The sequence below is a fragment of the Electrona antarctica genome (assembly GCF_951216825.1).
Source record: "Electrona antarctica genome assembly, chromosome: 5".
In the NCBI taxonomy this organism is placed as follows: domain Eukaryota; kingdom Metazoa; phylum Chordata; class Actinopteri; order Myctophiformes; family Myctophidae; genus Electrona; species Electrona antarctica.
The window spans coordinates 39,131,177-39,145,172 of NC_136810.1; the positions used below are offsets into that span (position 1 = coordinate 39,131,177).

At 41.5% G+C, this 13,996-nt stretch overlaps 1 protein-coding gene across 1 annotated transcript; it reads right to left on the reverse strand.

Annotated features, from left to right (window-relative positions):
• Positions 1-1,537: 1,537 nt before the first annotated feature.
• Positions 1,538-12,339, reverse strand: LOC306923971 (B-cadherin; the record flags this gene model as incomplete). Its single annotated transcript, XM_079502316.1, has 13 exons — positions 1,538-2,363; positions 2,946-3,092; positions 3,778-3,908; positions 5,330-5,554; positions 6,631-6,861; positions 7,469-7,611; positions 7,930-8,174; positions 8,936-9,121; positions 9,809-9,937; positions 10,850-11,022; positions 11,194-11,335; positions 11,815-11,970; positions 12,226-12,339. The coding sequence occupies 13 exons, from the start codon at positions 12,337-12,339 to the stop codon at positions 2,076-2,078; spliced, it is 2,310 nt and encodes a 769-aa protein (XP_079358442.1). The 3' UTR covers positions 1,538-2,075.
• Positions 12,340-13,996: the final 1,657 nt, after the last annotated feature.

The following is a 13,996-nucleotide window of genomic DNA, read 5'->3' on the forward strand; positions in this document are numbered from 1 at the left end:
TTGATGCTGAGTGCCAAGCAGGGAGGCATTGGGTCCCATATTTCTTTGGTATGACCCGGCCGGGGATCGAGACCTCCCAGTCTCAGGGCGGACACTCAAACCACAAGGCCACTGAGCTGGTTTAAGTACAGTACTGTCTCATATTAATATGACAGAAAGTTATTTGTACATGTCATTATCAGCTGGCCTGTCTGAGATTCCCAGTAGGAATTCAGGCGTGGTGAAATATTGACTTGATTATTCAAGATGACATCAGCAGAGCATTGCACCAACTGACTGTATAGCGTGTTGACAGAATCAATATACACATTTGAGGTCTGTCAAAGGTCGACCCACAGTGTTTGTACTGAACACAAGAAAGTCAATCAATTGATTGATTGATCGATCACTCAGTGTCAGACAAGGTAGGTAGATAGGGCTACATCTTCGTCACCGCTAAACCCCTTATCCCTAATTTTTGATTAGTTCAACTAGCCAATCTACATTGATACGTTGTGAGCTTGTAGACTGGCCATTTTAACTATTCAAAAATGTTTTGTAAAATAGTAAAAAAAAGGCAAAGAAGTTTAGGGATAAGGGGTTTAGCGGTGACGAAAATGGAGCCCTAGGAGTACTAATAGCGAGCGGCTCACCCCACTGACTAACAGTCGGATGTGGACGACAGTCCCAAACCAGCGGTGAATTCGAACATCTTTCAGCTCCTCCTGGGTAGTGGCTGCAGCCAGTGGTTGGGGAGAGGGCGTCTCTTTAAAATAAACATGGTACAGCCCCTCCAGAAACATGTTTCGTGTCATCTGTTTGAGAAAGAAATGTGGACATTAACAGCACTGCGTTGAAAACCAAATAGAAATACCCCACCCTGCGCACACACACACACACACACACACACATACACACACACACACACACACACACACACACACACACACACGTCACACACACACACACACACACACACACACACACACACACACACACACACACACACACACACACACACACACACACACACACACACACACACACACACACACACACACACACACACTAAACTAAACTAAACTTTAGACAGAGAAGAACAAATCTGTGATTCAGAAGAAAAAGCTTACCTTCCACAGTGAATGTACAAAACTATAAGCCGTTTATCCACAGATGATCATATCAGCAGCTTACAGGAGGAATCAGCCGACTATTAAAGACAACATTTAAACTTCTAAACATTTCTCTTACGGGTCTGCTGCTTTATTTGTGTCACGGATCCTCAGGGTCAAAGTTCACTTAAGTTTTTCTGCTGGTGAGATTGATAAGGTCCGCCTCTGAGGAAGTCACACTGTGATCTCATTGGTCCGAGACCAAAGGTATGTAACACTTACATGTCTTAATTTTCTATCATAAAGCACAGATTGTTTAGCAAAATGCCTGCACATTACTCTGATCATACCATCTATCAGTATGGTCAAACATTTTGTTTATTATAATGTACTAAAACACTTAAAAAAATAATTATAATAATAATCATAAATACATAACATTCGTTAAAATAAGACAAAAATCTCTATATTGTGATAGTACTCATTGCGTTCAGTAACAGGAGTCTCTGAATGGAATCGGTTACAATCATGAAAAACCCTATTTTGACCCGTCACATGCTTGACCCGTCAAATTTGTGCCTGCATATAGGTTGTTAATCGTACCCTAATCATCTGAGTTCCCAGACGTTTTCGCCAGCTCCCACATTAAATGGTACCCCAACTTTCAGCAGCTGTCACAAAGTTTCCCAAGGGAGTTGGGTTGGACGTTAAATGCTTAATACCAATAGCTTTCTTCACAAAATGTGTTCATAAAGGTGTCTACTATCACCTCTGAATGTGCTCCAAGTTGGAGAAAATTCAGAGGTGATAGTAGACACCTTTATGAACACATTTTTGAAGTAAAGCTATTGGTAGGCATTTATTTTGCAGATTGGTAACAAATTTGGCTAACTTTCCCTAACTCTCGATCACTGGGGTTGAGTACTTAATTCCTCTGCTGGCTACACACACACACACACACACACACACAGCACACGCCACCCATCAGACCCATTCCGTCTTCCCCGGCAGTGTGTCTTCGTCGCTGTCGTCCTCCTCAGCCCACGAAGCCAACAGGTGGGCCAGCCTGGAGAAACGAGGCCCCCAGAGGGCCAGACTGCGGATCAAGTCCTGCTCCTCCTCCTCCTCCCCCTCCTCTGGGCTAGAGGAGGAGTTGAGAGAGCTGAGAGAGCCAGCGGTGGAGCCGGCGTCGGAACCGCCCCCCTCGTAGTCAAACACCAGCAGACAGTCATAGGGAGGAGCCGTAGGGTCACTGTCAGCTGCATGCAGGTTCTACAGGGGGTTCAACACACAGGCGTCATTTCAGAAAGAAATAGGGGGTGGCAAAACATATTTTTTGTTTTTTTAACTGTTTAAATGATTTGGGTTTTTTTTTTTTTTTTTGCATAGAAGTGTATATTTGTATGTCTTTTAATGTTCGGAAGAATTGAAAATGGAGGACCCTGATGTAAACAAGGCTATTTCTGGTTTTATCCTCGTAGCAGACTTTGTAAATGGTAAATGGTGCATCTATACAGCACTTTTATCCAAAGCGCTTTACATAGATTGTGCATTACATTCACCCATTCACACACACATTCATACACTGATATTTTCGGCTATAATATGGATGCTGGGGTTCAAGTGTATAATAATACATGTGTACTAGTGTAGACTACACACATCCTTAATAAAGTTAATAATACATGTGTACTAGTGTAGACTACACACATCCTTAATAAAGTTAATAATACATGTGTACTAGTGTAGACTACACACATCCTTAATAAAGTTAATAATACATGTGTACTAGTGTAGACTACACACATCCTTAATAAAGTTAATAATACATGTGTACTAGTGTAGACTACACACATCCTTAATAAAGTTGCCGATGTCCTCATTCTCCTGTGGTTGTAGGCGATAGTGGGAGTGGCTCTGGGCTGCAGGAGGAACTACATCAGAGTGGAAAACCTCTGGGCGGTTGTCCAGTCCTCTGTGCAGCTGACACAGGTCATACTCCTGTAGAGAGACAGACATAATTCTAATTTAGTTTGTTTGTTGTAAGACTGCATGTCCCCTGCAGAAAATATCTAATTAATACTTTATTTTTTTAATTAATACTTTTTCTTTCTATAAATTAAGTACGAGTCACACCTTCAACTAAAAGACAATGTTTTGATCCTACAGAGTAAAATCTGGAGTGTTCATTTAACTCTCTCTACAGTACTGTATGTGTGGAGGAACAGTATGCGGACACATGTTTTTATATTAGTTAAATTAATGCTCCAGGTCTTACTGTGCTTACCCCGACTCCCCAGACACCAGCACATTATGTTTCACATTGGCCTAATACATATTATGTTAAGTTGAAAATACTTCATTTATTTAGTATTGAAACACTATACTAGTAAGAACAGACCGAGACAAATTCAAAGGAAAAGAGGACACTCCTTCCTCATGGTTCTTACCTGGTCCTCTTCCCCTCCTCCTTCCTCATGGTTCTTACCTGGTCCTCTTCCCCTCCTCCTTCCTCATGGTTCTTACCTGGTCCTCTTACCCTCCTCCTTCCTCATGGTTCTTACCTGGTCCTCTTCCCCTCCTCCTTCCTCATGGTTCTTACCTGGTCCTCTTCCCCTCCTCCTTCCTCATGGTTCTTACCTGGTCCTCTTCCCCTCCTCCTTCCTCATGGTATATTGGTTCTTACCTGGTCCTCTTCCCCTCCTCCTTCCTCATGGTAGTAGAAGATGTTGCCTCTGTCCACGTCCTCCAGCAGAGGGCGTGCTTTCACTGAGACGAGGCTGACACGCAACCACAGCAGCAGCAGCAGTAGCAGCACTGTGGTGGACAGACAAACACAACCACACGTTTATAAGTAAATAGGCTAACTATTCAAGTACAAATTTAAACGCACTTTTTTTTTTAAATATCAGTGTGTCACGGGGCAACCCGTGCCCTATATACAAACACACATGAAACTGTTTCCTATAACATGCAAGGACTATTGTTTTAAACTTTATTGCAATGGTAATCACTGATTGGTTAGTTGTCTCTCCTGCACTGCTGGTGGCATTTCCCTTGATGGGGCCAAGTGCAATGCAGGAGAGGGGTGTTTCTTCTTATGCTTTGAGTTATTGAGTAATTGTCATTGAGTTTTCATTCTGATTTATACTTGTTTAATTGTAACGCATTATTGAGAATGTTTAGGTTACTTTGAATTCAAGGTGTTATTTATGGAAGTAGAAATGTGCTAATTGAGTCTGTGCCTAGTGGTAGGTTCCACTCCTATTTAAAGGAGGTGGCAGTGACAGGCTAGTTAGTTAGAAGTGGGCAATGACACAGGTAACATCCCTGAGGGAGAGCTACAGGGCCTTGTATAAGCAAGGTACAGCCTGAAGAGAGCTCTTAGCCGTTGGGCGTTGGTGGAACGCCCTACCAACAGTCATTAAGACATGCGAATCCCTTGACTCCTTCAAAACCGCTCTCAAAGGGCACCTACGGATGGCTGCAATTCGAAACTGGCCCCCGTAAAATCTGAATCCCCCCCACCGCCCCCCCCCTTTTTCCCCTCACTGTATATGTTTCTTTTCCCTTTTTACCTCGATTATGATGAATTCCTGTACTGTTATTTGTCTATATAGAAGTGTCTATTTGTACGTCTCTAAATGTTTTGATGAATTGAACATGGTGGACCCTGTTGTAAACAAGTGTAATGCTTAATTGGGTCGTCCACTCACAGTTAACAGCCTTTGTATTGAGTTTGTGCTTGAAATGTACTGTAATTCTGCAAACTGTTAATACAATTTTCAATCAAAAAAAAAAGCCAGTTGGGTTTTGTTCAGTAGTGTGTGCTCAAGTGTTTATTTCATTCTTCAGTATTATTATTATTGTTATTTTCCTGTTTTCATATGGTGGAATCTGTACTGGACTTTGGTGGAGGAGTTTTGGGGAAAAATAAAGACCCTTAAACTGCATTTCCAACTGTTCTTGGAGCCGTGGCTGTTCGGGCAACTTCACACAGTGCATTGCTGAATTGAAAATCTAGAAGTTGTCTTGGACTAGTGTTGCACCGTAGATTTCACTAATGTAATTTTGAAACTTATGGGTCCCAAGACTCCAAAAAACGTAGTTACGTAGTAGGCCTACTTGAGTAAATGTATACTGTCCACCAGCCACTGATCACAACCTAGAAAGGTGCCCTCATTGAAGGGCAAATCTCTTGCAAAAATATTATTAATTATTTGATGACATAGGCCTACACAGTACTGCAAATATGGCTCCTAAAACTCCAGCTGCAACTGAAGGGACGTGTGCCCGGGGTTCTGGCTGTGGAATGAAGCAGCTGCTGAGGACTCCTTGACATTGGCACACCTCCACCTCCAGTGTACTGTCCTGGAAGAGCATCTGGGCGTCATAGATCCGCATCACCACACTGTAATCCCCAGGAGACAGAGCTCGCTTAGGTACCAAAGCTGCTTCATCCCCTGTGAGAGGAGCCAGGAGGAGGAGAGAGACATAGGTATGAATTAGCTCTGGTCCATAGCTCTAACAACGCATTAGAGCTATGGACCAGAGCTAGGTATGAATATAGATAGCGAATAAATGCAACCGAGTAGAAATGCAAGCAGAATAGGCATACCGGTACATAATTCGCCCTGTTAGCTTGAACGCTATATCGGTAGAGCAGTGGTTCTCAAAGTGGGGTATGCAGACGCCCAGGGGTCATTTGATGAATTGAACATGGTGGACCCTCTTGTAAACAAGTGTAATGCTTAATTGGGTCGTCCACTCACAGTTAACAGTCTTTGTATTGAGTTTGTGCTTGAAATGTACTGTAATTCTGCAAACTGTTAATAAATATTTCAATCAATCAATGAGGGGGGTCCCAGCTAAATGTTGGATAGTTAGGAAGCAAATGGACTCTTATAGGTCTGTAACTCTGATTGATTGATTGAATACTATTGGACAGAAATGTAAACAGCACACGGTACAGTCAGACATTTGGGCTAAAAAGATAACACAAATCGGGTTTCCATTGTGGTCCATGTGTTAAATTCATCAACATAGCATAGAAATAACACCGAAATACATATCAATAACAACAACAGACAGTGCACAAATGGAACTAAATGGACTCCTAAAGGCCAATTTGAGTCCAATATACTGTCAGAGTTATAGATTTCCGTGGTTTAACGCATAGTACCAAACTATGACCTGGGGTTGTTGAAATTAAAAAGTTTTGGAACCGCTACGGGTTAGGATTATTTATTAGGGCATATAGCATGGTCCTCGACGCACGTCCCACTGGGAGGAGACCCCGGGGCAGACCAAGGCGCAGTTGGAGGAAACACATCGACTCACTGGCCTTGGAACGTCTCGGAATCCCCCAGGAGGAAGTCACTAATGTTGCTCTGGAGAGGGAAGTCTGGAGCACTCTGGTGGAGCTGTTGCCCCCGTGACCCGACTACGGATAAGCGGTTGAAGATGGATGGATGGATGGATGAACCATGAAGTGGCGTGCATGGTTCACAACCTGTGCCTATATGTTCTTAGTTCTTACGTGTGGTGTAACTGTTGACGCTGACGGTCCAGTTTGCTCCGTGCGGTCCCTGAAGCTCCACGGTGTACGGAGCCGTATTCCCAGGCCCGTCCCTGTCCATGATATCCAGCAGGACGGGAGCGGGGTCCACGCTGCACAAACTGACCTTCCTCTGCCTGATCAGAGGAGCGTTATCGTTCACGTCCCACAGAGTCACCACCAGAGTGCCCGTGCCCGTGGCCGACACCGTATCTGGAACGCAGGAGAGGTGGCTTTGATGGCTTTCCATTGATAGCTGACACTATTATTATCCACACACACACACAGACACTGAAAACACCATCAAAAGGCCTGGCCTCCGGCCTGGCAGAGACAATATATTATCGTTGTTGTCGGAAACCACATAGGAATTACATTTTTTGCATAGTGCTATTGAACACCCTTTATGTCTGTGTGTTGGTTAAAAAAATATTGAACCAATGAAAAGTAGTAAAAAGCGCTTCAGACAAAACCTCTTAACTCCCCATTGGACCCTTAAACTGTCTGCTAATTAAAGCAGCTAACTCCAGCATCTTTCTCCCTCTCATCATGCAAGTAATTGACAATATATAAAATACCAACTTTGATGAGGCAGTATTGGTTTGTTTTCAAAATATAAGGTTTTCTTAATTTCCTGAAAAATGTTTTTTTTTTCCATTTCCTGAAAAATGAACATTTTGGAATTAGGTGGTTTCAGACAGGAGAGATATAATATAGTAGCCTATATTAAAAAGCAAAAGCACCCCCAAAAATAAGTCAATTCAGAGCAGTTCTTAACAAGAATAATGTGGATTTATTATGTTGATTCAGTAACTTTTACCATTATCAGAAGCCAAAATGAGAACGGTGTATTTGCCATTCTTTACAAAGATTGATTCTCTGTCCATGGTCATTTTAGTTTTGACCAGTCCCGAGTCTTTATTAATGCTCAGCCACTTGGCCAGATCACCACTCAGCTGATATCTGAGAGAGAGAGAGAGAGAGAGAGAGAGAGAGAGAGAGAGAGAGAGAGAGAGAGAGAGAGTCATATTGTCATAGGCCTACTGCTAATTATTAAAACAATTCCCTATTATTCTTACATACAGTAATTAACTCATTGGTGCAACATCAGTTTCATTGAAATGCTATAGTAATTTCTAAAAGTGTGTGTGTGTGTGTGTGTGTGTGTGTGTGTGTGTGTGTGTGTGTGTGTGTGCGTGTGCGCGTGTGCGTGTGCGTGCGTGCGTGCGAGAGAGTGAGAGAGTGAGTGCATATAGGTGTGTTTATGAGTGCATAACATACCCAACGGTCTGTCTCCTGGCTGTGTCTGGGTCCTGTGCCCGGCATGTGGCCACGGTGCTGCCCACAGGCAGGGCCTCTGACACCAGCACGTGAGTCTCTGCCGGGCTGAAGACCGGCGGCTCATTCTGGTCCTCCACCCTCACCGTGACCGTGGCTGTGGACGTGGACACGGGCCCGGTGAACGCCGCCTCGTTCTCCACCACCACCAACAGGGTGAAGACTGTGACACTCTCAAAGTCCAGCGCCTTGAACGATTGTGAGGAATTTATTTGTATATCTCTGCTGTTGGGACGAAAGTAACCACCTAACTCCAAAATGAATAATTTATTTTTTGAGCTGCAGACTTTATATATTGTTAATTACTTGCATGAGAGGTGGAGAGGTTTTAGCTGTTTTAGCAGACATTTTGAGGGTCCAATGGAGTTAAGAGGTTTTGTCCGAAGCGCTTTTTACTACTTTTCATTCGTGCAATATTGTTTTAACCAACACACAGATGTAAAGCATGTTCAATAGTACAAATGTATGCAAAAAAACCTCAAAAACGCAAAAATGGAGTTAGGTGGTTTCCTCCCGAAAGCAACAAATATAGTACTTTACAAAGTTAGTATAGTTACAAAGTGGTTTACAGAGCAAGGTAAAAGAGCAGCATGATAAGCATGAGAGATAAACAAACCACACAAATATAAAATAAGCACAGATAAAATAAATAAAACATTGAACTGACAAGGGGACTAAGAAAGACTTTAAAGAAATGGTTGAAAGTGCTAAGCAGTATACAGATGGGTGTAGGAGATTTTCAGATTTAGCCTTTGTAGTTGTTTATCGTTATTGATTCTTATAGGCCTACCGTATTCTACTTTCTAATGCCATTTCCCCTTGTGAATTAAAAGTTTTACATAATGTTAATTTGTTACATTATTATGTTACACTACAATGTTACTATACGTTATGCAGTGAAGAACTATCAAAGAGAGGAGCCTATGGATAGACTGATGCCCATGCCCACCTTGGCTGCTGTGAGGATTCCCTCCATTTTACTGGGGCCTGTGCTGATGTTGAAGTGATTGCCACGGTTTCCTTTCACAATGGAGTATTTGGTGTTGGCATTGGGGGACCCAAGCTCATCAAAGTCATTAACAGTGAGCCTCGCCACTTCCACACCTGCCAAATTCTCAGGGACTGATGTAGATATCTGCAGGAAATACCAAACCAGATATTAGATATAATGGACACTTTTCACAGCAGACATTTGACAGGTAATGATATAACTTATTATATTAGAGTGCATGTGTTTTATTTATTTTTTTATATATATTTTTTTCTTTTCATTAAGATGTTTCTATGTACCTGTGGGAATGTGTGCATGCATAAAGTGAGTGGCATATCGAGTGAAAGTGAGTTTAACGTCGTTTAACGCCATTTAATGCCATCAGATAGGACTTTTCTGTTTGGATGTATGGGCTGTCAAGGCCAGAAAGTCGTTATTTTGCCACAGTATAGGCATTCCCGCATAACTTCCGGCTATGATGATGATGTCACGCACATACCCTATATTAAGATGTATTTGCATAGTGTGTGCCTCTCATACAGTAGTGCAGCACACACATTTAATTATACAGGCAGCTCTAGAACAAGCAGAAAAGAATTTCAAGGCAGTGAGCAGCGAATTATGATATTTGTATTTGTATTTTTCTTACTGTTTTGACTCTTGCCAATACTAACAACTTTTGCATTATGATTACCCTCTTGTATTGCATTTGGATTGATGCCAACAGATTCATTTCGTTGTACACTTGTGTCCAATGACAAAATAAAATTCCATTCCATTCCATTCCATTCCATGATAATAAGATACGTGGGCTACTGTAGTTGTACTTACCGATGGATGTCTAAATTGTGGGGCGTGATCATTGCTGTCAGTAACAGTGATGATAACGGTGCAGGAAGTGCTTAGCCCCGCCCCCTCCAGGTCAGCAGCCTCGATGACCAACTTGTACTCTGGGTGGGTCTAAACAAACAGTGGTGTAAAATAGCTGAGTACCCTTACTCAGGTACTGTACTGAAAGGACCACCCATTACTCAGGTACTGTACTGAAAGGACCTCCCATTTTCAACCTGTAACCGTGTCAGTTGTATTTTCTTATAAAAGTACTGATTTATGTTCTATAAGAACCCATTTGTGTTGTTTCATTCATACAGTGTGTAAGTATATTGCTGTGAGTTGGGCAGTGATTGGGGAAACCAACTCACTTATCACTCCAGGCTGATTGAGTTGATTGCCAAAGTTTGCTTTCTTTTTTGACATGACACTTATGCTGAAGATATGCTGACATTTTAGCTTGCTATTTTCCATTGATACGCTTTTGTTTGTTTATTATTTGAATGATTATGTTTTGCATATAGGCTACTGTAAACCTAAACTGAGGGCCAGAATTTGCAGCCAGGCCTCCTCAGGAACGGTGGAACCCATTACCTGTGGCGCCTGGCCTGCTGGGGACCAGATATATGAAGATACGGTCGAAAATTGATGAAGTTATATGTATAGTCCACCAGAAGTCCAATATCTCAGAGGTAAATATTGTAGTTTTCTTGTAACTAAAGAATTTGACAACTTTAGTTACAAAAACAATAACCACTTAAGCCCTACTTTATACTTTGGCTATTCTAAAATAGCCTACGGTATCTACAAACTCAGAATGTGTTGTGATGTGATGCGTTGTGAGCTAAAATATATATATTAAAGTTTTTAAAGAAGCCTATAATGGCATGTAGAAACTATGGATGCCAGATTTAAAGTGGTTAAAGCACAATAATACATGTAAACCAAATACGCACACTGAAAATGTGTCTAAATGTGTCTAAATTAGTGTCATAACTTTTTTTAAAGAAAAAGTAACAATTAATTAAATGAATGAAACACCTCTCTGTCCAGTCCAGCTGCCGCCACACTGATGATGCCACTCACAGGGTTTATGGCGAACATGTCTGGCTGGGGCACAGCGGGTACCTGAGCTTCAATACGATATCTGACAATGGCGTTATCTGTGTTAGGGTCATCACGATCCAGAGCCTTGACCCTCATGATGGAATGATCTAGGGGCAAAAGCAATTAAAAAGGTGTAATGTGTGTAGTTTTAGAGAAAACGTGGCAATATGAAGAGTCAAGACATGGTGAATATTGACGTTTGGTCGATTTAATTCTCATGATTAACACTAGTCACAGGTGGAGATTACATGATTAGTTGGATGCGGTCGGTGTCTCACCGATGGCACAGGCCTCGCTCACCCTGCCAAGGAAGGGTTGATATGGGAACTCTGGAGGGTTGTCGTTCTGGTCGATGACTCTGATCATGAGCATGGTGGGCTCCTCAGCCCTTATTCCCTCACTCAGGGCATGGGCCCAGAGCTGGAAGAATACAGATATACTGTAAGTGTATGTGGATTAAGAACCCCCCCACCCCCCCACCCCTGATGATGGTTTGACCTGTTATTTAAGATGACCTAATGAACGTCTAACAACCAAAACGTTTCCCCATTAATATCTTTCTGCTGCTGCATTCAAAGACAGTGTGTTCATCATCCACGTTGTCCGGCCTTTGTTTTCTTGGTTCTCCCTATACACCTTGCTCTGTCTTGCCTAGTGCATATGATACCCTTATAGTGTAAATGTATGTGTATACACTGTAATCTACATTGTAGATAGTAACATGTATTTACTACACACTGCATGACACACCTTATATTTATTTCCAAATGTATTTATAATGAGTAAGATTGTGGAATTCTATTTTAACTTTTCTATCTACTTACTGTTGGCAATGGCAACTAAAATGACCACATTTGAGCACGAGGGGTCCGTAAAGTTTTACTTTCACGTCAACTGACCTTGTATTCATCCTGTTTCTCTCTATCCAGTGCCTTGGTTACAAACAATGATCCCGTTTGCGAATTAAACGTAAAAAGACCCTCTGGAGGCTCATCGACTCCTGGTCCTGTGATCTTGTAGGTTATTGGCACCCTTTTGGCATTGTTTGACTTGATCTAAAAGCATATCATTCAACAACAAAAATATGTCAACCAATGTGACAACTAGTACAAAATGCCTACAATTAAAGTAAATACGTTCAAAATCCTTATTTGATCCTGCCAGTGTCATGCAAGCACTTTGCACCTTCTGGATTTTGCTCTCACGTCACATTTGCGGGTTGGAAGAAACACCACCTCAACGGGTTGTCCAAGTATGAAGTAAGAGCAAAATGGCCGCTGAATATAGTGAATTCATTGTGAGTGAGTTACCTGCACCATGAATTTGGGATATGGACCTCTGTCATTTTCTGGGATGTAATTTGGTGGAATGATCCAGTCTCTCTTCATCCTATTCAAACCGATGTGCAAATGCCGGAACTCCATGATGGGATATTCCTAGATGCCCACATTAGAAATTATGTTTCAATGAATGTGTACTATACTGTACTCTACCATACTTAGTAACACATGATCACTTCCAGTGTCCATTTAGCATACCCTGTTCCCTTTAGTATTATGCAGAGGTTGGCAACATTGAAGATGAAGAGGGCCACTATAGTTCCACACTCACTCCAGAGGGCCACATTGCATACACTCTCATATCAAAAATAGCAGATCTACAAGCTCAAAACGCGCTGCACTGCAACGTGTTTTGAGCTGGTAGATCTGCTATTTCTGCTATATTTAAATTGAAATCCTCAATCTTTTTTATTGCTATTTTTGAATTGGAATCCTGAAAAGTAACATGTTTATTTAATTTCAAATGCATTAAGTTAGGTTACTTTAACTTTATGAACTTAAATGCAAATACATTGGACATAAAAAAAGACAATTCTAATACTAGTCATTCAGCTACTAATATAGACAGCTGAAGTAATTAAAGCAGGTCATGTTTGCATGTTTGGAATTATAACAACTGAAATAAATAATATAAATATTCGGATATTAACCTGCGGGCCTCATTAAGTGAAGGTGGGGGCCGCATGTGGCCCCCGGGGCGCCAGTTCCCATGTATGATATTATGCCTGGTACTTTTATGCTTCGTTTAAGGGTGTTTTCTGAACAAATTACTTGGCATAGAAAGTAATATTGTAATGTACCATTACTTTCAACTGAAGTAATGTGTAATGTTTTACATTTTGAAAGTAACTTCAACAACACTGTATACTGTAGGTATGTATAATAGGGGTGGGACGATATGGGTTCCTCACGATACGATATATATCGCGATATTAGGCCCTCGATAACGATAATATCACGATATTCGATATATTGCGATATTTGCGATATATCGATATATTGTACGGAATTTCATCAACGATATATCACGATATCTGCAACTACAAAATACTTGGAACTGAAAAAATGCAGCATTTTGTATTCCCACAAAGCTGTTTGGAGACTTTGGACAAATCACCATCCAGTAATTCAGTACTTCTGGTTGCTGTGGAATCTGAGTGGGATTTGCTTTATTTTAGCTGTCATTTCCTCCTTTTCTAAACATGTTGTTCATCACTTCATTGAACAAGATTTCAAATTTCTAAAAGAATATCGATATTTTAATAATCAATATCGATTATTTATCGCGGGAGGACGTATCGATATATATCGGCATATCGATATTTCAGCACACCCCTAATGTATAATACATTTCATTACTTTTGAAACAATGTTTGTACCTCCTTGCTCCTTGGGACCCCATTTTTAGAACTTTCTGGCACCTTGGTCCAAGCAGCGCAGGGTGAGATCTCGTCTGTCATTAGGAAAGCCAGACACTAAGAAGCAAACATCAGTCTTACACATTATATCACATTCGCAGCCAACAAGATAACGCAGTAACGTCCTGAGTGTACTGTACAAATTGACCAGAAATGGTCAATTTCTTGGGTCCACTTGTACCCTGGTCAGAGTTGAGGGTTTGTACCTCATCACTAGAGAAATAATAGAACTGGCACATGTACCCTGGTCAGAGTTGAGGGTTTGTACCTCATCACTAGAGAAAGAATAGAACTGGCACATCCACTGGATGGCAGGGGCAGGA